Genomic DNA, 27,013 nt, shown 5'->3' on the forward strand with positions numbered 1-27,013 from the left:
GCACAACTTCAATGGTCATTAGCGCCCTGACTACTCTAAGAATGCACCGCGAGGCACAAGTTGACCAAAACAACTAAAAGGGAAAAAACGATAAAAGACAGACTGACAGGCCTAGGATTAAAAAACAGCATCATCAAATGTCCTTAGCGAGGTTTGTCAAATTGATAAAACGAAGAACACGAGCAGCTGCTCGTGGGTCACCCGCTAAAATGGCATCGAAAGTATTTGGCAGGTTAAGATCGAGGCGCAGTGTGTTAAGATCTGGACAGGACATTAAAATGTGTCTAACCGTCAGCAAGTGCCCACATGGGCAGAACGGCGCCGGCGCAGCCGTCAGCAGATGGCGATGGCTGAACCGGCAGTGTCCAATTCTTAACCGGGCTAAAACGACCTCCTCCCGCCGAGAAGGGCGTGAGGAGGACGTCCAAGCCACGGGAAGAGGTTTTAAGGCCCGAAGCTTGTTGTCGGTAAGTGCAGCCCAATCGGCATGCCACAGCGATAAGATGCGCCGACAAATGACCCTGCTAAAATCGGACGAAGGGACACAACAAGAAGCTGTCCGAGGCTGGAGGACCGCAGCCTTGGCCGCGGCATCTGCAGCTTCGTTCCCAGGGATACCGACATGGCCAGGAACCCACATAAAGCTAACTGGAGAACCGACGTCCACCAGCTGCTGAAGAGAGCGTTGGATCCGGTGTACGAAAGAGTGAACCGGGTACGGATCACTGAGGCTCTGGATGGCGCTCAGGGAATCTGAGCAGATGACATAAGCAGAATGTCGGTGGCGGCAGATGTAAAGAACAGCCTGGTAGAGGGCAAAGAGCTCAGCTGTGAAGACAGAACAATGGCCATGGAGCCAGTATTTGAAACTTTGTGCCCCCACAATAAAGGAACACCCGACCCCGTCATTGGTCTTAGAGCCATCTGTATAAATGAAAGTCATGTTGATGAACTTCGAATGAAGTTCCAAAAAACGGGAGTGGTAGACCGAACCGGGGGTGACCTCTTTTGGGAGCGAGCTGAGGTCAAGGTGAACGCGGACCTGAGCCTGGAGCCAAGGTGGCGTGCGGCTCTCGCCCACTCGAAAGGTTGCAGGGAGTGAAAAATTAAGGTGTTGAAGGAGGCGACGAAAGCGAACTCCAGGGGGTAGCAGGGCAGAGAGATACAACCCGTATTGACGGTCAAGAGAGTCGTCAAAAAAGGAACGATAAGACGGATGGTCGGGCATTGACAGTAGCCGACAGGCATACCGAGAAAGCAGTATATCGCGCCGGTAGGTGAGTGGCAATTCGCCAGCGTCAGCATGAAGACTCTCTACGGGACTGGTATAAAATGCTCCGATCGCAAGTCGTAAACCCCGATGTTGTATGGAGTTGAGGCGGCGTAAGATGGATGGCCGTGCAGAGGAGTATACGAAGCTCCCATAATCCAGCTTGGAGCGGACGATCGACCGATATAGACGAAGTAGGACGGTTCGATCCGCTCCCCACGACATACCGCTGAGAACACGGAGGACATTTAAAGAACGGGTACAACGGGCGGCCAAATATGACACATGTGGAGACCAGCTAAGTTTCCTGTCAAATGTAAGGCCTAAAAATTTGGTTGTCTCCACGATTGGGAGAGCAACGGGACCGAGTCTTAAGGACGGTGGGAGAAACTCTTTGTAGTGCCAGAAGTTAATACAGACCGTCTTCTCGGCAGAAAAACGGAAGCCATTGGCGACACTCCAGGAGTAAAGACGGTCAAGAGAACGCTGAAGACAGCGCTCCAGGACACGTGTACACTGCGCGCTGCAATAGATGGTAAAATCGTCCACGAAAAGGGAGCCTGATACATCAGCTGGGAGGCAATCCATTATTGGATTGATCGCGATGGCGAAGAGAGCGACGCTCAGTACTGAGCCCTGTGGCACCCCATTCTCCTGGCGAAAGGTGTCTGACAGGACAGAACCCACATGTACCCTGAACTGTCGATCCATTAAAAAGGAACGAATAAAAAGAGGGAGGCGACCGCGAAGGCCCCATGTATGCATGGTGCGGAGAAAGCCCGCCCTCCAACAGGTGTCGTAAGCCTTCTCCAAATCAAAGAACACAGCCGCGGTCGGGCGCTTCCGCAAGAAGTTATTCATAATGAAGGTCGACAAGGTAACCAGATGGTCAACAGCAGAGCAGCGCCTACGAAATCCACATTGTACATTGGTAAGTAGGCGTCGAGACTCGAGCAGCCAAACCAATCGAGAGTTAACCATTCGCTCCATCACTTTACAGACACAGCTGGTAAGCGAGATAGGTCGATAACTGGAAGGCAAGTGCTTGTCCTTCCCCGGCTTAGGAATCGGGACAACAATAGACTCGCGCCAGCATGCGGGAACATGTCCCTCAATCCAGATGCGATTGTATGTACGAAGAAGAAAACCTTTACCCGCAGGAGAAAGGTTCTTCAGCATCTGAATATGAATAGAATCTGGCCCTGGAGCGGAGGACCGTGATCGGCCAAGTGCGTTTTCGAGTTCCCGCATGGTGAATGGGGCATTATAACTTTCACAATTCGAGGAGCGGAAGTTAGGCGGCCTAGCCTCCTCTGACTGTTTGCGGGGGAGGAAGGCAGGGTGGTAATGAGCGGAGCTCGAAACCTCTGCGAAAAAGCGGCCGAAGGCATTGGAGACAGCCTCAGGGGCCACAAGGACGTCATTTGCGACCTTCAGGCCAGAAACTGGTGAGTGGACCTTAGTGCCAGATAGCCGGCGCAGGCTACCCCAGACAACAGAAGAAGGAGTAAAACTGTTGAAGCTGCTTGTGAAAGCAGCCCAGCTGGCTTTCTTGCTTTCTTTGATAATACGACGACACTGAGCACGTAATCGTTTATAATTGATACAATTCGCCACTGTAGGGTGGCGTTTAAATGTGCGTAAAGCACGTCGACGAGCACGTAAAGCGTCTCTACATGCTGTGGTCCACCAGGGGACCAGTACGCGACGTGGAGAAGAAGTACGGTGAGGGATGGAATATTCAGCAGCAGCGAGAATGACTTCCGTGAGGTGTGCGACCTGACGATCGCAGCTTGTGAAGGTTTGATCCTGAAAGGTCGCCCTGGAAGAGAAGAGCCCCCAGTCTGCCTTGGAGATGGTCCAATTAGAGAAGCACGGAGAGGGGGTATGCTGCAGGAGATGGATAACACACGGGAAGTGGTCGCTCGAATATGTATCAGAAAGTGCATACCACTCAAACCGGCGTGCAAGTTGGGGATTACATATAGAGAGGTCTAAATGGGAATAGGTGTGAGATGTGTCCGAAAGAAAAGTAGGGGCGCCAGTATTGAGGCAGACAAGATCGAGCTGGTTGAGAAGGTCTGCTAACAAGGAGCCCCTCGGGCAGGATGCTGGAGAGCCCCAAAGGGGATGGTGGGCATTGAAGTCTCCAGTTAACAAAAATGGTGCAGGTAGCTGAGCAATAAGTTGCATCACGTCTGCCCTGGTAACGGCAGATGACGATGGAGTGTAAACGGTACAAAAGGAAAACGTAAAAGTGGGGAGAGTAATGCGGATGGCAACTGCCTGCAGGCCGGTGTGCAACGTGATGGGATCGTAGTAAATATCATCCCGGACCAGCAACATAACCCCTCCATGAGCTGGGATACCTACCACAGGGGGTAGGTCAAAACGCACAGAGGTGTAGTGTGCCAAGGCAATTTGATCGCATGGGCGTAGCTTCGTTTCCTGGAGGGCTACGACGAGCGGACGGTGCAAGCGGAGCAGCAACTTCAAGTCCTCTCGGTTGGAGCGAATGCTGCGAATATTCCAGTGAATAAGTGCCATCGTAAGAAAAGGAAGATGATAGAAGTGGTCACCTCGAAGGCCGCTTAGGGCCTGGCTTCGAGCGAGCACTGCCGCCGCTATCAGTAGGCAGACAGTCATCGTCCATTGGCTCTATAGGGTCATCGGCCATCTCGGGAGGATGGCCGGGAGGGGGAGCTTCCTCCGCCGGTGAACGGCCAGATGTACGGCTACCAGCGGTGCGGCCAGGCGAAACGGATGACGGCCTGGGGCGGCAACCGCTGGGTGGCGCAGGAGAAGAAATGCGCCATGGCGGAGAAGGAGAACTGTGCTTCCTATGCGCCTTTTTGGAAGGACATTTGGTGGAAGTACCGGTCGAAGGCTGGGAGGTCGAGGTACGGAGGAAGTCTGCACGGGATGGTTCCTTCTTGAAGGCCCGTGCATCTGACTTCGATGTCTTCGTCTTAGCAGAAGCTGAGGAAGGGGCTGGTGTCTGTGGGGTGATGGGAGGAAGAGGAGAGGTCGACTGCGCGATCTTAGCACTGGCCGAACGGACGACCGTGGTGCTGAAGGTCAGATCGCATGTCTGGGTTGCTACCTCCCGGGTAGTCCGAGGAGAGGCGAGGACAGTACTGTATTTCCCCGCTGGGAGCAGCGTGGGCTTCCTACTAGCCAATAGCTTGCGAGCAGCCGAGGTGGACACTTTCTCTTTGACCCGAATTTCTTGGATACAGCGTTCTTCCTTATAGACAGGACAGTCGCGGGAGGATGCGGCATGGTCACCCTGACAGTTCACACAACGAGGAGACGGAGGTGGACAGTCACCCTCATGGCCATCCCTGCCACAAGTGACACATTTAGCCGCATTGGAACAAGACTGTCGAGTGTGATTGAAACGCTGACACTGGTAGCAGCGCGTAGGTGTCGGGACATAGGGGCGAACAGAAATAACCTCGTAGCCCGCCTTGATGCGCGATGGCAGCTTAACACTATCGAAGGTCAAGAAAAGTGTCCGGGTCGGTACAAGGTCATTGTTGACCTTTTTCATGACCCAATGGACAGCCGTCACGCCCTGCTCAGCGAGGAAAGATTGAAGCTCCTCGTCAGTCAATCCGTCGAGGGAGCTAGTATAGATTACACCACGAGACGAATTCAAAGTTCGGTGGGCCTCCACCCGGACAGGGAACGTGTACAGGAGGGTGGCCCGAAGCAGTTTTTGTGCCTGAAAGGCACTCTCAGTTTCTAGTAATAAGGTGCCGTTACGCAACCTGGTACAAAATTTGACAGATCCGGCTATGGCATCTACGCCCTTCTGAATAACGAAAGGGTTGACAGAGGAAAAATCCTTTCCGTCCTCAGATCGAGAAACTACGAGGAACTGTGGGGCAGGCGGTAGTACTTTTGTCACTGTTGGCTGGTCACGTTTCCGTTTTTGGGTCGAAGTCGAGAGAGATGGAGTAGAATCCATTGCGGAGGAATCCCCCATGATTGCCAGCGTCTCCGATGGCGCGCTCCTTCCTTGTGGGGACCCTGTCAGAGGGCACTCCCGCCTTAGGTGAATGTTTACACCTCAGGTCACACCTCCCGAGAAACAGACGGAGGGACCAATCGGCATGGTCAGAAGGTATCAGCTCAGGCAATCACCCCTCCCCGGGCCTGGCCTTTACCAGGGGGTACGCGCGTGCCTTACATGTCTACCCAGGGCGGGGACTTACGCGTTACCCCGTCACCGGCTACGCGTGCGAACGCGTGGGTCGGCCTTCAGGCACGCACAGGGAGGAAGGAAGAAGAGGGAAAAGAAGAGAGAGAGGGAGAAAGAGGACAGACTGTCTCAAACGCCGAGGCGGAGACCAGAGAAGGCAAGGAGAAGAAGGCAATGAGAAGGCAAGGAGATGAAGGCAATGAGAAGGCAAGGAGAAGAAGGCAATGAGAAGGCAAGGAGAAGAAGGCAATGAGAAGGCAAGGAGAAGAAGGCAATGAGAAGGCAAGGAGAAAAAGGCAATGAGAAGGCAAGGAGAAAAAGGCAATGAGAAGGCAAGGAGAAAAAGGCAATGAGAAGGCAAGGAGAAAAAGGCAATGAGAAGGCAAGGAGAAAAAGGCAATGAGAAGGCAAGGAGAAAAAGGCAATGAGAAGGCAAGGAGAAAAAGGCAATGAGAAAAAGGCAATGAGAAGGCATGGAGAAGTCAAGGGAAAGAGTAAGGAAGACAGTGAGGTGGAGAAGAGCAAAGAAAGGAACCAACAAAAGGAAGGAAGAAACGAGAAGTGAAAAACCAAAAAGACCACGATTATAGGTCGTGGAACCGTCCGTCTCCGGACGCAGGCGCTAACTACCCCCGTGAGGGGGATGGACTCCTTTTAGTCGCCTCTTACGACAGGCAGGAATACCGCGGGCCTATTCTAATCCCCGGACCCGCAGGGGGAAACACTGGTCTGGACAAGGTGAGCAGGGCTTTAATTGTAAAGCTGGTTTATCACACCAACAACAATAGTGCTTCTGCTCTTCACAAGCACTGAGGCATTAAAGGAATATGGAGTGGTCCTCCTTCCACACCAGGATTGAAGAATATGATTTTGAAATTTGAATTAACTGACAATTTCGGAATGGCGCATGGGAGAGGCCAACGGTCAATTGTGCCACAAATTATGACTGCTGCAATGGCTGAGAATGCTGGACTCAATTTGTGATCTTCCAGCATTGCACAAGCTACATCAGGACAGCTGAATATTTCATGGTCCACTGTTCAAAAAATGCTGCAAAATATTGTGAATGTCATCTGCACAAACTTCCAGGCAGTCATGGATTCAGATGGTCATCACATTGAGCAATATTTGTAACCTGGAATGTAAACATGGTATGCAATTAACAATGTTACCCCATCAGGTGCAAATTAAAACATGTTTCTTTTGAGGGTTTATTGGTTATTTCTCATCTGTGTATCCTTACAAATGTTTCCACAAAGTTTCAGTGTCCTGTGATAACATTTTTTTTTTCATGCGGGCCCTCTCATGCAGTGACGGTTTAATTATAACCACCCAATATGTATAACTGTTTAAAGAGTGGAAAGGAATATTAATCATTAAAACAGTTGAGTTCACTCAATATTATATACCACAAACATAAAGCACCATTCCAGTCACATTTAGGACATGATATACAATAAATCCAAAAAATGTCCAACTATTTTAGTAGTTGTGTGTATTTTGAAACAAAATTATTAGTATCATTTATAATGTTAATATATCTAAAAACAAAGATGATGGGACTTACCAAACGAAAGCGCTGGCAGGTCGATAGACACACATCTGCTTTTTGTGTGTGTGTGTATGCGTGTGTGTGTGTGTGTGTGTGTGTGTGTGTATGCGTGTGTGCGTGTGTGTATGTATGCGTGTGTGTGTGTGTGTGTGTGTGTGTGTGTGTGTGTGTGTGTATGCGTGTGTGCGTGTGCGGATGGATATGGGTGCGCGCGAGTGTATACCTGTCCTTTTTTCCCCCCTAAGGTGAGTCTTTCCGTTCCCGGGATTGGAATGACTCCTTACCCTCTCCCTTAAAACCCACATCCTTTCGTCTTTCCCTCTCCTTCCCCCTTTCCTGATGAAGCAACCGTTGGTTGCGAAAGCTTGAATTTTGTGTGTTTGTTTGTGTGTCTATCGACCTGCCAGCGCTTTCGCTTGGTAAGTCACATCATCTTTGTTTTTAGATATATTTTTCCCACGTGGAATGTTTCCCTCTATTACATCCTTATAATGTTATTAGGTTCATGTTAGACAACCACTTTGAATTGTATGACAAGAAATTTTCAAATATAACTAATTCATTCTTTACTGTCAACATAATGATTACCGGAGGTGAAAATTCCTACCCTTTGATAAGTATAAGTTCATCATCACACACACGGTCCTGCACTACTTCGGCTGCCTCTCCAACTGCACTGGGGTCGAAACTTTCTTCACCTTAAAAGAAAAGGAAAAAAAAAAGCATTATTATTCATACGCTCCCCATTTATCCTTTGTTTGTCAGTTTGTGCCAGCAGGAGCGCATATGCCTGAAGACAGAAGAATGTTGTTAGGAAAGCTGGAGAACAAGCATATGATAAAGATAGAGGAAATACAAGCAGAAGGGGACAGGGCTAGAGATAATACATGAAGGTTAAGCCAGTAGGAATGAGAGTGAAAGTAAGCAAGATACACATAGGTACGTAAGGAGGGAGTGACAGTAGTGTACTTTATTCACAATGTTCTACATGAGAGTTCCCCATTTCTGGATCAGCTGAAGCTGGTTGACTTTGGGTCAACAAGTATTTTCTGTCTGGCTGCTGCCAACATTAGTGATCTTACAATACAGCACCAGTATGTACCATAACCATTATGAAGTGATTATCATGTCATGCTATGCCAAATCCGAAAGCAGATATGTAATGTGAGAACTGTGTGCAGAAAATGTGGCCTGCTATGCTCACAACCCGACTACTCTTCTGGCAGCTGTCAATATGTTGGGTTGCAGTAGACAGAGCTTCCTTCATCTGTTCACCACACCCCCATGGAAACTGTTAGGATGGCAGCAACGAACTATGCATAGGTATGTACGTTGTAAAGAGAAGTTACGAGCTAAGAATAAAATTGTGGGCAGAAATTGGGGGAAAACAGCAGAGTGAGTGGGGGAAGTACTATAACCAGCTGTTTAATTCCAACCCAACATAAATATTTGATAATTACTGGAAGAATAAGATAGTGCTTGAGTGTGATGCTATCTATATAGTCAGGAAATATATTTGCAATGTAAGCACAATAACAACTAACTCAAAATAGTTGGTGAGTAACACAAGCAGCCACAATTACTTTTTAAATGCTTTTATTTCAAAGCCAAAGTATTTATGGCTGGCCGCATTACTCACTAACAATCATTAATGGCCTTGGAGTTCGAAATATCCAGCATGGATTCAAAATGGTTTGGCCCTGCAATGACACTCCCACTGCTTCCTTTTCTTGACCTCAAGTACCTCCTGTTTGTTTACAAACATATTATGGTTCAAATGCTAGAATTATTTTGCTAAACATATGATTTAACAGAGGTTTAATGTGTCATCTGCGCAAATGGTGAACTAGCATCTACAATATGCATTTTATTATTAATGTCTTGTTTTACTACTGATTTTGATTAAAGTACATGCATATTTTGGAATCGGTAACTCTTCCCATTAAAATTATTTTCCTGGGAGTCTTGAAACAAGTTCTTTGTAAGCAATGTACATGATGATTACTATCACAGTTACAGATTTATTCCAAGTTGAAAAATTTATTTTTGATAACTACCTGTAGTTACAGGTAGTTTAACATTAAACACAACACAAAATCAAATGATAAAGCAAAGTGGGAGAGCTCAATTTTCTAAAGTCAATGAGAGCATGATAGTATCTCAATATGAAAAGATGGGGAGAGTTCTAAACAATATGAGGGCTATTTTACTGAATAGCTACAGTGAAGCGCCCCACACTAACTTTACACAAACCTTGATCAGTTGAGAGAGACACTAACAAAGGGACATAACAGTCAGGCCCTCTTCGATTTCCTTCACGTAATCGAGATCTGAAGGACAGTGCCCGGATAACAATATCACAAAGCCGTACAACAATACTAAAATCACCTCTGATATTTTTATTTCCTAATGCTATTAACAACAAAACATTGCCAACTACTTAACATAGCTGCCATAGTTGAGTGTGTAGCGCCTAGTAATCGCAATATTAACATTGCTTTACTTTTATTTCAATTTCATATTTATTAACAAATGGAAATGTTAATTAACCAATATTGTATTATAATGTTTTAATAAAAAATAAGATCTTTGAGATAGAAAACGTGTTCAAAAATCATTAAGACCAGTATATTTCATGGTGATCAGCACACAGAAGTATGTGCTTTTGAATTAATACTGAAAAATAGTTCACTTTTAATTGTAACTGTATACAGATCCCCACAGTGAAATTTTGAATCGTTTATGACGAATTTAGACACCTTACTTTGCTATCAGACAGCAGCAAACAGTTAATGGTCTATGGAGATTTAGATTTCCTGAAGGTTTCTGACAGGAAAACAAATCTGGAAACCTAATTCGGATCCTACAATTCTATCTGAGTAATTAACTTTCCAACACAGATGGATAAAGACAACAGGATCCTAATTGGTAATGTGTTCTTTGATGAAGCACAAAGTAAGAAAACAGCAAGAAATGCTCTTTATGATCATGATACTCGGTTAGGGTAAACAGGATAGTGCCTTGCAAGTACTGATACTCCACAGTGGAAATCAGAATAATTAATTAATCCACAAGTTTTTAGAATAGTTTACAAGAGATGAACTGGGATTAAATTTATTATAAATCAAATGCTGATATTAAATTTAATCTATTCCATGATAAATTCCATGTCATTTCTTGAAAACAACTTTCCACATAAGTTAATCAACAGTCATGTAAGAGGAATTAAAGCACCGTGTGAAAGGAAAAGGGAAATACATCTGTTGCCAAGAACAAGTGTAGACCCTGCAGTAGTCACAGACTACAGAAATATTGTTCCTCAAACACAATGTCCCTGAAGGAATGGGATATGACAGGGATGATCATTTGAAGCAAAAAACTTCATAGGGCCATGTCCTTCATTACAAACAGTTTCTGAGAAAAACACATTTAATATACATTGTTATTTATTTTCTGTATCATTCAATACTAGTCAGGTTTACAAATGTATGACAGTAAATAAACATTACAACGTGTGTTTTAAAAAGTATCACTTGAAACATACATATTTTTAACACATATACACTTCTAAGCATTATTGTACACATCACATTACATTACAGTTCTTGCTCAGTTCACAATTAATGTTCGAATACCCCACCATCAACTTCAGTGGACATGTTTTGCTTGGCAGAGTCCTTTGCACATTCACTAATGAGGCCAGCAGCATTAATGATGCAACCAAGAAGTTCATATTGCATATTTATCTTTCATTTGTACCCCTCAGACTTCATCAAACCCCATAAACTTAAATGTAATGGTCGCCAGCAGCCCCAAAACATATGTACTTTAAACATTTTCTATCTTGGAAACCCTTCAGAATAAGGGATACGTTAACATGAAGTTTTTTGCTTCAAAAGAGCATTCCTGTCATATCCCTGACTACTGACATTTCCTCCTACGACATCCTATATTTAAATGATTTTCCATTTAATATAAAAGCAGAGTTAGTTCTTTTTACAGATGATAATATTATTGTCATCACTCATACATACGGAAACAGCAGAAACTGTAAATAACGTTCTTAAAAGTACCATTTTCTATTAATGGTCTCACTTTCAATTTAGAAAAAGACAACATATTCAATTTTGTACAAGCGGTACTACACCAATGATCTTGTGCCTCAGCAGCCAGAGACTGTGTGTGTGTGTGTGTGTGTGTGTGTGTGTGTGTGTGTGTGTGTGTGTGTGTGTGATTTATGGTGAATAGCAACTATTCTTTTCAACATTGTTACATTCCAACCTGGATTTCCCATTGTTGTATTTGGCTACTGCTTCACGGTACATTTATTTCCTCAGGAAGTCGGTTGTAAAGTACCACAAGAAAAAAATGAGATTCATTGCTCCACACTAAGGTTGTATTTATCACAAAAATAATACCACAAATAATGTTGCAACTAAAATTTTTATCCCTTACCCAGTGATATAAATGCCTGACCAACAGCAAAGTAGCATCTGAAAACAAACTGAAAAAGATTCTACTTGGCAAAACCTTCTCTCACACAGAAGAATTTCTATTGGTGTAATATGTTAAAGATAGCTGCTAGCAATTACTGGCTCACACCTGTACGTTTTTAAGAGAATAATACATTTGAAAATAATGAACATGTAGTTCACTATAATTAAAAATAAATTTGGCACAAAAATCTGAAACATCAAACAGAAAATAAAACACTTTTCTTATTTCTATAGTCAGGTCACTAGTAGTATGCCCGACACTTGCCGCACACGAAGGGCACTGTGGAGGTGACTAATGCCAATCCAAGCTCTGAAATTCATAAACGTTGCCATGGTGACAGTCCCACATGCCACTCTTACAACTCACTGTTGCACACGGTTTACTGATGGGTGAGGGACGCGGTGTAACAAGCAGCAGCGTAGTGCTGTTGGTAACAAAGCCACCAACTGTCACAGACATTCATTCAGCATCTTGGCTTTAGAGATAGGACAGTATTATTGTGTAATTAACTTTTTTATATAATTAGTAATTGAAAACAATTTATAAAAAATTTGCTGCCAATGATATTCTAACCAAAAATTTTACAATTACCTACCTATTACATCATGCCCTTTTTGCACCCACTCCGGCGCGTAATATTGTGCAACAAAATTGCCCATTTATTTATTTATAACTCCAAACACTCTTGACTACAGAACATCACAATCTGTGTAACAGAGATTCTGCATCACCAACTAGGGTCATGTGCACCCATGTCAGAACCATAGAAAACAAAGGTAGAAAAAGGAGTTACAAACAACTACACGTTCAGCCCAATTGACAGAAGGAAAGACAGATAAAAACAGGGACTTTGAGAAAGTTACACAAAATATTCTATAGAGAAACAGTCCTGAACTAAAGATAAAATTTCTTTCACATTATCGCTATGACGAATAAAAAGTAAAATGCGGTTGACCTCGCTCGTTCACTGAAACGGCCAACAACTCAGAAGGCAAACACAAATGAGAACAAATGGTTAAAAAGAGGGCATTCCATCAGGAAATGGCAAACAATCAAAGGCAGAGGGAAATGAGTACAAAATGGTGGGGAAGCAGCACTTAAATGGCAATGGCTAAAAGACAGTGCCCAATAAGCAACCTAGCTAAAATGATCTCACGGCCAGAGGGCTGAGAGGAGGTCGTCCAAGAAGCTTGGAGCTTGGAGAGGCTTCATTTACCAGAGCTTGTTCCCATGAGAGGAGGGGAGGGGGGGGGGACCAGTGGTGATGCCAAAGTGACACCACAGTGACAAATGACAAATGATTAGACGCAATTGAAGAACTAGTGGGCTGAGGTACGAGGAGTAAAACCTTGGCAGCAACCTCATTTCTGTCACACCGACGTGACCAGGAACCCACATAAATATTACAGTGTCTCCATTAAGAGTGAGCAAGTGACAGCTTTCTTGGAACACTGCACTAAGGGATGGGTGATGTACAGAGCACAGAGGCACAAAGAGTCAGAGCAAATGACGCAATTAAGAAGCCTGTATGTCTGATGTACTGCATGGCCTGATACAGGGCAAAGAGCTCTGCGGTAAATACTGTTCAGTGTTTTGGAAGCCGATACCAAAAATGGTTGGTGCCAATGACGAAGGCACACTCGACACCATGGTCAGTCCAAGACCCATCAGTGTAAACAAAGGTACTACAGTGAAGTTCTGTGCAAAAGCCGAGAAACTTGCAGCAATAAAGCAAGCCTGGAGTGGTGTCCTTAGGAATCTAATGAAAGCCAATGTGATCACGGGCCACCACACGAAGCTAAGGTGGCGAAGGGTTCGCACCCATCAGGAAAGTGGCCAGTAGTGTGAAATTAAGCTGCCATAGCAAGAGCTAAAAGCAAATTCCAGCAGGTAACAAACAGGTACACCCCCCACACTAGCAATCAAAGGAGTCTTCGAAGAACGAGGCATGGGATGGGTGGCCAGGCATGGCAAACATACGGCATGCATCTCTGTTTAGGAGAAAGTCACAGCGGTATGACAGCAGCAGTTTGGCAGCTTCTGCTACAGATTCTCAACTGGCACCAGTGGCCAATGGCATGCCACGATGGTGGATAGTATTGAGATGGCGTAAGAGGAACGGATGGGCAAATTCATAAATGAAACACCCATAGTGCAGTTTCAAAGGGACCAGGAACTGGTACAAAAGGAGGAGGGTGATCCAATGTGCTCCCCAGGAAGTACCATTGAGGACATGTATGACACTGAGGGACCACGTACAGTAAAGCCAAATAAGACACTAGGGAGCGTGAGCCCAGGAATTTCATAGTTTCGAAGAACAGAAAAGCAACAGGCCCAAGATTTAAAGACGGTGGACGAAACCAACTGCACCACCAGAAATTCATACAAAATGTTTTGTCAGTGGAAAAGTTAAAGCCAGTGTTAATGCTCCACGAGTGAAGATGATCGAGACACTGCTGAAGACACCATTCAAGGAGTCAAGTCTGTCAAGAACTGCAATAGATCACAAAATCATCAACAAAAAGAAGCCAGATATACCCGACAGGAGACAGGCCATAACACTGTTAATGGCAATAGCAAAGAAGACTAGGCTCAGGACAGAACCCTGAGGCACACCGTTTTTCTGGATAAAGGTGTCCAAGAAGATCGAACCCACACATACCTTGAAAAACTTGGTCTTTTAAAAATTACTCAAGGAAACATGCCATGTGGCCACAAAAGCCTCACACGTAGATAGTACGAAGGATACCACTCCTTCAGCAAGTGTCATACACTTTCTCTAAATCAAAGAACACAGCCACAGTCTGTTATTTCCGCAGAAAAGCATTCATGACACAAGTTGACGAAGTGAAGAGATGGTCAACTGCAGACCAGCGTGCTCGACATCCACACTGTGCAGTGGTTAGTAAATTGCAAGAATCAAGCCACCATACCAGCTAGGCACCAATCATAAGTCCCATCACCTTGCAAACACAACTGACGAAAGAAGTTGGGCGATATCTAGAAGGAAGGTTTGGGAATGACAGGAGCTTCACGCCAGTGTCTGGGAAATGTGCCCTCTGCCCAAATGTGATTGTACATATGAAGGAGAAAGTGCTGGTCTGCAAGAACACCTGAATGTTAACTTCGTCTAGCTCTGGGGCAGAGGATCAGGATGCAGTGAGAGCACGATCTAGCTCCCTCATAGTAGCACTCATGATTCTGAGGAGAGAAGGGAAATGCCCAAGCTGCCTTCACTGTTTTCCGATTGAGGGCAGAGAGTGATAGTGAGTGGAGCTCGAAATCTCTGCATAATTGCGGCCCAAGGTGTGGAGATAGCAATAAGGTTCACACGACATCATTTGCTACTGTCAAGGCAAAAATTGGGTCCCAGAGAGCCATCAGAGGTTGGCCCACACAACAAAAGAGGGGATGGAACTGTTAAAGGAACTAGTAAAGGAAATCCAGCTAGCTTTTTTGCTATACTGAAGAATACACTGAAACTGTGCACGCAACTGTTTTAACAAATGTAGTTAGCCATCTTAGCATGACAGTTAAAAATGCAAAGAACACGTCTCCGTGAGCAAATTGCTTCACAGCATGCCTCAGTCAACTAAGTGACCAGGACACAGCATGGTAAAGAGGAAGTGCGAGGAACAGAACCTTCTGCAGTGGTAAGGATAACGTCTGTAAGGTATTACATCTAGGGAAATGTTGTTCATTGAAGGTCACCAGGAAGGAGTAAAGCCTCCAGTTGTTAGAAAGCTGCCATTTGGGTGTGATCTTAAGTGAGGTAGGAGTCAACAAATGGATGCACACAGGAAATGGTCACTCGAGTACAATCAGAGAAAACAGACACTCGAGACGACGGGCAAGCTGGCAATGCAGAAGGAGAGGTCAAAATGGGAATAGGTGTGCGTGGAGTCTGAAAGAAATGTAGTTGCTCCCATGTTAAGGCAGATGTGGTTAAGTTGACTGAGGTCAGCCAAGAGGGCACTTCTCTGATAGGTTCTGGGAGAATCCCAAAGGGGATGGGACACATTAAAGTCACCGAGTAGCAGAAAGGGGTCAGGGATTGCCCAGATAGCTGGATGAAGTCTGCCCTCATGACACTGAATGATGGAGGTATGTAAACAGCCTAAAGTGAAAAGGTCAAGTGAGGAAGGAAAATGCAGACTGCAACAGCTTGAAGCCGCATGACTACCCCACAAGATGGAATGACATCCTCGGGAAAAGGTCAAAGCGGATCGGGAAGAAATGCGAGAGCTCAAAACGGTCATGAGGATGGAATTTTGTCTCCCGGACGCAGAGAACAAGTGGACACTATGATTCCAAGAGCAGCTGAAAGTCCTCTGATGGATCGAAGGCCAGAATGTTCCACTGGAGGAGAGCCGTGTCCAGGAAAGGGAGGAGGGAAAAAAGTGAACCGGTGTCACCTCGGTGACTGCAGTACCAGCCTTCAAAGACTCACTGCTAAAGGGAGCAGAGGCTGGAGGATCCTGCTCCACGAGATCTATAGAGGTGTCAGCATTCTCCTTCTGCTGGTCTGCAGATTCCAGGGTAGAAAAACAGTTGGCAGTGCACACTGGCGACAATAAGGTCGGCCGGGCAAGGGTGTCACAAAGCGACACCGTCGAAGAGGATCTCCAAGTTGGTGAAGGAGAAGACTGTTTGCCTTTGATTTCTTGGAGCCTTTCTGGTTGTCAGAGGAAGACTAAGATGTCCGTTGGCTGGAGGGACGAAAGAAGTCTTCGCAGGAGTATTCCTTCTGTCATTTCCGGCTTGCTGGTTGTGTTGCAAGACGAAAGCCTGGTGGCTTGTTGCAGAGCTGGAGGAGGAGATGGGGGCTACCACGACACTGGGCGATTTTACAACAGCCATACTGAATTTGTGGCCATGTCCTTCGTGGAGTAAGATGTAGCAACAACAGTACTGCAAGTGCTGGATGGCAACTTGCAAGTGACCGGATAAGGTACTTTTTCCTTTACCCAGATCTCCTGGATCTACATCTACATCTACATCTACATTGATACTCCGCAAGCCACCCAACGGTGTGTGGCGGAGGGCACTTTACGTGCCACTGTCATTACCTCCCTTTCCTGTTCCAGTCGCGTATGGTTCGCGGGAAGAACGACTGTCTGAAAGCCTCCGTGCGCGCTCTAATCTCTCTAATTTTACATTCGTGATCTCCTCGGGAGGTATAAGTAGGGGGAAGCAATATATTCGATACCTCATCCAGAAACGCACCCTCTCGAAACCTGGACAGCAAGCTACACCGCGATGCAGAGCGCCTCTCTTGCAGAGTCTGCCACTTGAGTTTATTAAACATCTCCGTAACGCTATCACGGTTACCAAATAACCCGGTGACGAAACGCGCCGCTCTTCTTTGGATCTTTTCTATCTCCTCCGTCAACCCGACCTGGTACGGATCCCACACTGATGAGCAATACTCAAGTATAGGTCGAACGAGTGTTTTGTAAGCCACCTCCTTTGTTGATGGACTACATTTTCTAAGCACTCTCCCAATGAGTCTCAACCTGGTACCCGCCTTACCAGCAATTAATTTTATATGATCATTCCACTTCAAATCGTTCCGTACGCATACTCCCAGATATTTTACAGAAGTAACTGCTACCAGTGTTTGTTCCGCTATCATATAATCATACAATAAAGGATCCTTCTTTCTATGTATTCGCAATACATTACATTTGTCTATGTTAAGGGTCAGTTGCCACTCCCTGCACCAAGTGCCTATCCGCTGCAGATCTTCCTGTATTTCGCTACAATTTTCTAATGCAGCAACTTCTCTGTATACTACAGCATCATCCGCGAAAAGCCGCATGGAACTTCCGACACTATCTACTATGTCATTTATATATATTGTGAAAAGCAATGGTCCCATAACACTCCCCTGTGGCACGCCAGAGGTTACTTTAACGTCTGTAGACGCCTCTCCATTGATAACAACATGCTGTGTTCTGTTTGCTAAAAACTCTTCAATCCAGCCACACAGCTGGTCTGATATTCCGTAGGCTCTTACTTTGTTTATCAGGCGACAGTGCGGAACTGTATCGAACGCCTTCCGGAAGTCAAGAAAAATAGCATCTACCTGGGAGCCTGTATCTAATATTTTCTGGGTCTCATGAACAAATAAGGCGAGTTGGGTCTCACATGATCGCTGTTTCCGGAATCCATGTTGATTCCTACATAGTAGATTCTGGGTTTCCAGAAATGACATGATACGCGAGCAAAAAACATGTTCTAAAATTCTACAAGAGATCGACGTAAGAGATATAGGTCTACAGTTTTGCGCATCTGCTCGACGACCCTTCTTGAAGACTGGGACTATCTGTGCTCTTTTCCAATCATTTGGAACCCTCCGTTCCTCTAGAGACTTGCGGTACACGGCTGTTAGAAGGGGGGCAAGTTCTTTCGCGTACTCTGTGTAGAATCGAATTGGTATCCCGTCAGGTCCAGTGGACTTTCCTCTATTGAGTGATTCCAGTTGCTTTTCTATTCCTTGGACACTTATTTCGATGTCAGCCATTTTTTCGTTTGTGCGAGGATTTAGAGAAGGAACTGCACTGCGGTCTTCCTCTGTGAAACAGCTTTGGAAAAAGGTGTTTAGTATTTCAGCTTTACGCGTGTCATCCTCTGTTTCAATGCCATCATCATCCCGTAGTGTCTGGATATGCTGTTTCGAGCCACTTACTGATTTAACGTAAGACCAGAACTTCCTAGGATTTTCTGTCAAGTCGGTACATAGAATTTTACTTTCGAATTCAATGAACGCTTCACGCATAGCCCTCCTTACGCTAACTTTGACATCGTTTAGCTTCTGTTTGTCTGAGAGGTTTTGGCTGCGTTTAAACTTGGAGTGGAGCTCTCTTTGCTTTCGCAGTAGTTTCCTAACTTTGTTGTTGTACCACGGTGGGTTTTTCCCGTCCCTCACAGTTTTACTCGGCACGTACCTGTCTAAAACGCATTTTACGATTGCCTTGAACTTTTTCCATAAACACTCAACATTGTCAGTGTCGGAACAGAAATTTTCGTTTTGATCTGTTAGGTAGTCTGAAATCTGCCTTCTATTACTCTTGCTAAACAGATAAACCTTCCTCCCTTTTTTTATATTCCTATTAACTTCCATATTCAGGGATGCTGCAACGGCCTTATGATCACTGATTCCCTGTTCTGTACATACAGAGTCGAAAAGTTCGGGTCTGTTTGTTATCAGTAGGTCCAAGATGTTATCTCCACGAGTCGGTTCTCTGTTTAATTGCTCGAGGTAATTTTCGGATAGTGCACTCAGTATAATGTCACTCGATGCTCTGTCCCTACCACCCGTCCTAAACATCTGAGTGTCCCAGTCTATATCTGGTAAATTGAAATCTCCACCTAAGACTATAACATGCTGAGAAAATTTATGTGAAATGTATTCCAAATTTTCTCTCAGTTGTTCTGCCACTAATGCTGCTGAGTCGGGAGGTCGGTAAAAGGAGCCAATTATTAACCTAGTTCGGTTGTTTAGTGTAACCTCCACCCATAATAATTCACAGGAACTATCCACTTCTACTTCACTACAGGATAAACTACTACTAACAGCGACGAACACTCCACCACCGGTTGCATGCAATCTATCCTTTCTAAACACCGTCTGCACCTTTGTAAAAATTTCGGCAGAATTTATCTCTGGCTTAAGCCAGCTTTCTGTACCTATAACGATTTCAGCTTCGGTGCTTTCTATCAGCGCTTGAAGTTCCGGTACTTTACCAACGCAGCTTCGACAGTTGACAATTACAATACCGATTGCTGCTTGGTCCCCGCATGTCCTGACTTTGCCCCACACCCGTTGAGGCTGTTGCCCTTTCTGTACTTGCCCAAGGCCATCTAACCTAAAAAACCGCCCAGCCCACGCCACACAACCCCTGCTACCCGTGTAGCCGCTTGTTGCGTGTAGTGGACTCCTGACCTATCCAGCGGAACCCGAAACCCCACCACCCTATGGCGCAAGTCGAGGAATCTGCAGCCCACACGGTCGCAGAACCGTCTCAGCCTCTGATTCAGACCCTCCACTCGGCTCTGTACCAAAGGTCCGCAGTCAGTCCTGTCGACGATGCTGCAGATGGTGAGCTCTGCTTTCATCCCGCTAGCGAGACTGGCAGTCTTCACCAAATCAGATAGCCGCCGGAAGCCAGAGAGGATTTCCTCCGATCCATAGCGACACACATCATTGGTGCCGACATGAGCGACCACCTGCAGATGGGTGCACCCTGTACCCTCCATGGCATCCGGAAGGACCCTTTCCACATCTGGAATGACTCCCCCCGGTATGCACACGGAGTGCACATTGGTTTTCTTCCCCTCTCTTGCTGCCATTTCCCTAAGGGGCCCCATTACGCGCTGGTCTGCTCAATCTCAGGAGGAAGTGGCATGGCCACCATTGCAATTGATAGTGAGGAGAATGGGGTGTACAATCACCCTCTTGAGTATCCCTACCACATGTTACACATTTGGCCGGGTGCCAACAGGACATTCGAGTGTGGTTGTACCAATGACACAAGTAGCAGTGCATCATAGCCTGCTTTGATCTGTGACAGAAGCACCACTCTATCAAAAGTGAGAAAAATAGTGTGTGGACACCTAGACTGCATCTACCTTTTTTGTCATGCAATAGACTGCAATGACACTCCATCAGGGGGTACGTTTGTGTTTCTGCCTCAGTCAGACCATCAAGCATCCTAGTGTAAATAACACCACGAGAAGAATTCAGCATTCGATGGGCCTCAACATGATCAGGATAGCCATGGAGGAGCAGTGTTGCTAGTAGTAGTTATGCTTGAAACTCAGAAGTTGTCTCCAAAAGCAAAGTGCCGTTGCGTAAATGAGAGCAGGATTTCACAGGGCCAGCAATTGCATGAACAGCTTTCTGAATAATAAACAAATTTATTGTAGCAAAGGACTGACCATTTTCAGTGTGTGAAACCACAAGGAACAGTGGTGCAGTTGGGAGGGTCTTTGAATCATGAGCCTCATTCCATTTACGTTTAGTGAAAGGTGACTGTGAGGATGACGATTGCCAGCATCTCCGATGGTGCACTTCTTCCAACTGGGGCCCACCTTAGGTGATTATTCGCACCCAGGTCACACTTCCCTAACAGCAGACAACGGGACCAATCAGCAATTTGGGAAGGCAGCAGCTTAGGCAATCAGCCCTCCCTGGGCCAGGATTGTATCAGGCGGTACATGCAAACGCTATGTGTCAACCCGGGGCTGGCCTTCAGGAGCACACAGGGAGGAAGAAGAAAGAGAGGAACCTGAAACAGTGAAGCAGAGAAAGGGTAGGGGAAGGAGAAAGGGTAGGGGAAGGAGAAAGGGTAGGGGAAGGAGAAAGGGTAGGGGAAGGAGAAAGGGTAGGGGAAGGAGAAAGGGTAGGGGAAGGAGAAAGGGTAGGGGAAGGAGAAAGGGTAGGGGAAGGAGAAAGGGTAGGGGAAGGAGAAAGGGTAGGGGAAGGAGAAAGGGTAGGGGAAGGAGAAAGGGTAGGGGAAGGAGAAAGGGTAGGGGAAGGAGAAAGGGTAGGGGAAGGAGAAAGGGTAGGGGAAGGAGAAAGGGTAGGGGAAGGAGAAAGGGTAGGGGAAGGAGAAAGGGTAGGGGAAGGAGAAAGGGTAGGGGAAGGAGAAAGGGTAGGGGAAGGAGAAAGGGTAGGGGAAGGAGAAAGGGTAGGGGAAGGAGAAAGGGTAGGGGAAGGAGAAAGGGTAGGGGAAGGAGAAAGGGTAGGGGAAGGAGAAAGGGTAGGGGAAGGAGAAAGGGTAGGGGAAGGAGAAAGGGTAGGGGAAGGAGAAAGGGTAGGGGAAGGAGAAAGGGTAGGGGAAGGAGAAAGGGTAGGGGAAGGAGAAAGGGTAGGGGAAGGAGAAAGGGTAGGGGAAGGAGAAAGGGTAGGGGAAGGAGAAAGGGTAGGGGAAGGAGAAAGGGTAGGGGAAGGAGAAAGGGTAGGGGAAGGAGAAAGGGTAGGGGAAGGAGAAAGGGTAGGGGAAGGAGAAAGGGTAGGGGAAGGAGAAAGGGTAGGGGAAGGAGAAAGGGTAGGGGAAGGAGAAAGGGTAGGGGAAGGAGAAAGGGTAGGGGAAGGAGAAAGGGTAGGGGAAGGAGAAAGGGTAGGGGAAGGAGAAAGGGTAGGGGAAGGAGAAAGGGTAGGGGAAGGAGAAAGGGTAGGGGAAGGAGAAAGGGTAGGGGAAGGAGAAAGGGTAGGGGAAGGAGAAAGGGTAGGGGAAGGAGAAAGGGTAGGGGAAGGAGAAAGGGTAGGGGAAGGAGAAAGGGTAGGGGAAGGAGAAAGGGTAGGGGAAGGAGAAAGGGTAGGGGAAGGAGAAAGGGTAGGGGAAGGAGAAAGGGTAGGGGAAGGAGAAAGGGTAGGGGAAGGAGAAAGGGTAGGGGAAGGAGAAAGGGTAGGGGAAGGAGAAAGGGTAGGGGAAGGAGAAAGGGTAGGGGAAGGAGAAAGGGTAGGGGAAGGAGAAAGGGTAGGGGAAGGAGAAAGGGTAGGGGAAGGAGAAAGGGTAGGGGAAGGAGAAAGGGTAGGGGAAGGAGAAAGGGTAGGGGAAGGAGAAAGGGTAGGGGAAGGAGAAAGGGTAGGGGAAGGAGAAAGGGTAGGGGAAGGAGAAAGGGTAGGGGAAGGAGAAAGGGTAGGGGAAGGAGAAAGGGTAGGGGAAGGAGAAAGGGTAGGGGAAGGAGAAAGGGTAGGGGAAGGAGAATGGGTAGGGGAAGGAGAATGGGTAGGGGAAGGAGAATGGGTAGGGGAAGGAGAATGGGTAGGGGAAGGAGAATGGGTAGGGGAAGGAGAAAGGGTAGGGGAAGGAGAAAGGGTAGGGGAAGGAGAAAGGGTAGGGGAAGGAGAATGGGTAGGGGAAGGAGAATGGGTAGGGGAAGGAGAATGGGTAGGGGAAGGAGAATGGGTAGGGGAAGGAGAATGGGTAGGGGAAGGAGAATGGGTAGGGGAAGGAGAATGGGTAGGGGAAGGAGAATGGGTAGGGGAAGGAGAATGGGTAGGGGAAGGAGAATGGGTAGGGGAAGGAGAATGGGTAGGGGAAGGAGAATGGGTAGGGGAAGGAGAATGGGTAGGGGAAGGAGAATGGGTAGGGGAAGGAGAATGAAGGAAGAAAAAAAGGAATGAAAAACAGTGGAGAGGCTGTTCTGATATCAGCTGCTGAAAATGCCAAACATATTTCCAAAACCATCCCAGACATGTTCCTCAAGGGAGGGGGAAGAGAATAGCAAGACGGTAGATATGCAGTACAGAACAGAAAAGATGCTGCAAAGGCTGAGGTTCCGTTGTAGTCAAGCACGAACCTGCCAAAGAACAGTGAGCCCTCAGGGGAGCCCCAACAGAGAACAGGAGAATATGGCTTCTGCACTACTATTGAAGCTTAGACTTGAAGGGCCATAAAAATGCAAAGTTGCGTACTGAATTGGCACATACCACAGCAATATCGAACATTCAGCTGTTACAGAATAACGGAAGATCTGCCTCTTAGTGGCTGCCTGTGCTCAACACCAGCTGATGATCACTATCTACAAATTATCCAAAGAGAACGCAACAGAACCGTGGGCTCGTTTTTTGGGACAAATAGGAGAGCTGTGTCAACCAAAACATTACGCAATCATCTCCACATGATCAATTTGGTTATTAGGTGAACTACACTGAAAAACTACACTGCTGTGGAGTACAAAAAAGGTGGGCAAGGGGGCCATATCTAGATTTTTTATTTTCTTGTTATGGTTTTAGGGCACAAAACTGCTACGGGCATTAGCGCCCGGTCCGTGACTTAAAAAAAAGCTAAAAAATTAAATTGGAAACCAGCAGCAATGGGAGCAAAACTCAAAAAAGTGGGGAAAACCAAAAACAGAAGGAAAGCTTAAAAAACCACTACAGAAGGGGGTTGGTTGTCCCCAAAAAGAGCTTCAAAGGACTGACGTCATCTCACTGGCACTAATAAATTCAAGAACGCGATCGGCTGAGCCCGTGTCATCCGCTAAAATGGAAGATATATCAGGCGACAGCTGTAGACGAGCGCTTAACGGAGTAAAATAGGGGCACTCAAGTAAAAGGTGTCTTACCGCCCACAGCTGAGAGCAGTGGGGACAGAGTGGGGGAGGATCGCCACTTAAAAGTTGTCGATGGCTAAAAAGACAGTGCCTATCCGGAGTCTAGTTAAAATTACCTCCTCCCAAAGACGCGTTCAGGAGGAAGAGGTCCAAGCACAGGGAAGAGCTTTCACATCCCGCAATTTATTATTGGGAAGTGTCGACCAATGTGCATGCCATAAAAGAGCAACATGACGACATAAAATACTCCGTAGATTGGCGAAGGGAATCATGCGAATAGCTGGCTGGAAAAGAGAGACTGCAGCCTTGGCCGCTATATCGGCCGCCTCATTTCCACAGATACCAACGTGTCCTGGGATCCAGAGGAACACCACAGAGACGCCCCCCAAGTGGAGCAAGTGGAGGCAGTCCTGAATCCGGTGGACCAGAGGGTGGACAGGGTAGAGAGCTTGGAGACTGAGGAGAGAGTTGAGAGAATCGGAACAGATAACATACTGTATCCGCTGATGGCGACGGATGTATTGGACAGCCTGGAGAACAGCATAGAGCTCCGCAGTATAAACCGAACACTGGTCGGGAAGCCGAAATCGACTTGGGGTGTCGCCAACAATATAGGCACTCCCTACACCAGACGATGTTTTTGAGCTATCAGTGTAAATAAATGTGGCTTCCTTCATTTGTGCACATAGGGCAGCAAATGCCCGACGATAAGCAAGTGAAGGGGTACCATCCTTGGGAAACTGAAAAAGGTCACGGAGCAGGCAGGTCTGGGGACGGAGCCAAGGTGGTGCTGTACCCCAAGTTGTCAAGAAAGTTTTAGGAAAGCAGAAGGAAAGAGAATGGAGCAGTTGACGGAATCGGACTCCCGGTGGTAGTAGGGAGGAGGGGCGGCCTGCATACCCTACATCAAAGGAGGCGTCGAAAAAATGTCATGGGCTGGATTAGCAGGCATGGAAACACAGATGGCTAGCATAACGACTCAGAAGGACTGCTTGCTGATTGGACAGCGGAGGTTCAGCAGTCTCAGCATAAAGGCGTTCCACAGGGCTGGTGTAAAAAGCTCCAACGCTAAACATAATCCACGTTGGTGTATAGAGTCGAGATGCCGAAGAATAGACAGCCGAGCGGAGGAGTAAACTATGCTCCCATAGTCCAATTTCGAGCGCACCAAGGTGCTATAGAGGCGGAGAAGGACCACTCGGTCCGCTCCCCAGGAGGTACCATTCAGGACACGGAGGGTGTTGAGGGATCGCAGACAGCGAGCCGAAAGATAGGAAACGTGGGATGACCAGCACATTTTTCTGTCAAACATAAGACCCAAGAATTTAGCGACGTCCGATAACGGACGGGTGACAGGTCCTAGATGTAAGGAAGGTGGAAGAAACTCCTTACGACACCAAAAATTAACACAAACGGTCTTACTGGGAGAAAGGCGGAAGCCTGTTTCGATGCTCCAAGAGTGGAGGCGATCGAGACATCCTTGAAGACGTCATTCAAGAAGGCTGGTCCGTTGAGAGCTGTAGTGGATCGCAAAATTGTTCACAAAGAGGGAGCCCGAGATATCAGGAAGGAGACAATCCATAATTGGATTTATGGCAATGGCAAACAGTACAACACTTAGCACGGAGCCCTGGGGTACCCCGTTTTCTTGGGAGAAAGTACGGGAGAGAGTAGTGTTCACCCGCACCCTAAATGTGCGCTCTGTCATAAATTCACGAAGAAAAAGGGGCAGCCGACCTCGAAAGCCCCAAGAGAATAGTGTGCGGAGGATGCCTGTCCTCTAACAGGTATCGTATACACTCTCCAGATCAAAAAATATTGCTACTGTCTGGCGTTTCCGGAGAAAATTATTCATGATGTAAGTGGAGAGAGCAACAAGACGGTGAACTGCAGAACAATGGTTTCGGAAACCGCATTGGGCAGGTGTTAAAAGACTGCGGGACTCAAGCCACCAAGCTAAAAGGCAATTCACCATATGCTCCAAAACCTTACATACATTACTCGTCAGAAAAATGGGGCGATAGCTAGAAGGGAGATGTTTGTCCTTTCCAGGTTTCGGAACAGGAACGAAGATAGCTTCCCGCCATTGTCTGGGAAAAGTCCAAATTCGATTATAAAGGCGAAGGAGGTATCGCAGACTATGGTATGATAAAAGCAGCAACATTTGGATGTGGATACCATCCGGTCCTGGGGCGTAGGAGCGAGAAGAAGAGTGTGCATGTTGGAGTTCCCGCATGGAGAAAACAGTATTATAGCTTTCGCGATTTTGAGAGGAGAAAGCAAGAGGTTGCACTTCCGCTGCACGTTTCTTCGGGAGAAACACTGGCGGGTAATTTGAAGAGCTCGAAATCTCGGCAAAGTGTTGGCCCAATGAGTTAGAAATTGCGACGGGGGTCCACTAATGTATCATGCGCGACAGTGAGCCCAGAGACCAGGGAGAAACTAGACGCACCAGATAACCGTTGAATCCGACTCCAAACTTCCGAGGACGGAGTGAAGGTGTTAAATGAGCTAGTAAAGAAGTTCCAGCTTGCCTTCTTGCTATCGCGGATGACGCGACGGCATCCCACACGGAACTGCTTATAGCGGATACAGTTGGCCAAAGTAGGATGGTGTCTGAAAACGCAAAGAGCATGTTGCCACTCACGTATTGTGTCACGGCATGCCTCATTCCACCAAGGAACTGGGGGGCGCCGGGGCAGTTCGGAAGTGCGAGGTATTGAACATTCCGCAGCTGTAAGAATAACGTCTGTAATACACTCCTGGAAATTGAAATAAGAACACCGTGAATTCATTGTCCCAGGAAGGGGAAACTTTATTGACACATTCCTGGGGTCAGATACATCACATGATCACACTGACAGAACCACAGGCACATAGACACAGGCAACAGAGCATGCACAATGTCGGCACTAGTACAGTGTACATCCACCTTTCGCAGCAATGCGGGCTGCTATTCTCCCATGGAGACGATCGTAGAGATGCTGGATGTAGTCCTGTGGAATGGTTTGCCATGCCATTTCCACCTGGCGCCTCAGTTGGACCAGCGTTCGTGCTGGACGTGCAGACCGCGTGAGACGACGCTTCATCCAGTCCCAAACATGCTCAATGGGGGACAGATCCGGAGATCTTGCTGGCCAGGGTAGTTGACTTACACCTTCTAGAGCACGTTGGGTGGCACGGGATACATGCGGACGTGCATTGTCCTGTTGGAACAGCAAGTTCCCTTGCCGGTCTAGGAATGGTAGAACGATGGGTTCGATGACGGTTTGGATGTACCGTGCACTATTCAGTGCCCCTCGACGATCACCAGTGGTGTATGGCCAGTGTAGGAGATCGCTCCCCACACCATGATGCCGGGTGTTGGCCCTGTGTGCCTCGGTCGTATGCAGTCGTGATTGTGGCGCTCACCTGCACG

The 27,013-nt window shown here is 46.9% G+C and overlaps 1 protein-coding gene across 1 annotated transcript in view; it reads right to left on the reverse strand.

Annotated features, from left to right (window-relative positions):
- Positions 1-27,013, reverse strand: part of LOC126416071 (T-complex protein 1 subunit alpha) — an 82,101-nt gene that overhangs the window by 1,673 nt on the left and 53,415 nt on the right. The window contains exon 10 of the mRNA XM_050083556.1: positions 7,637-7,727. Within this exon, the coding sequence (XP_049939513.1) occupies positions 7,637-7,727 (91 nt within the window). The remainder of the gene's footprint in view (positions 1-7,636; positions 7,728-27,013) is intronic.

This window comes from Schistocerca serialis, chromosome 1, assembly GCF_023864345.2.
Source record: "Schistocerca serialis cubense isolate TAMUIC-IGC-003099 chromosome 1, iqSchSeri2.2, whole genome shotgun sequence".
Lineage (NCBI taxonomy): Eukaryota > Metazoa > Arthropoda > Insecta > Orthoptera > Acrididae > Schistocerca > Schistocerca serialis.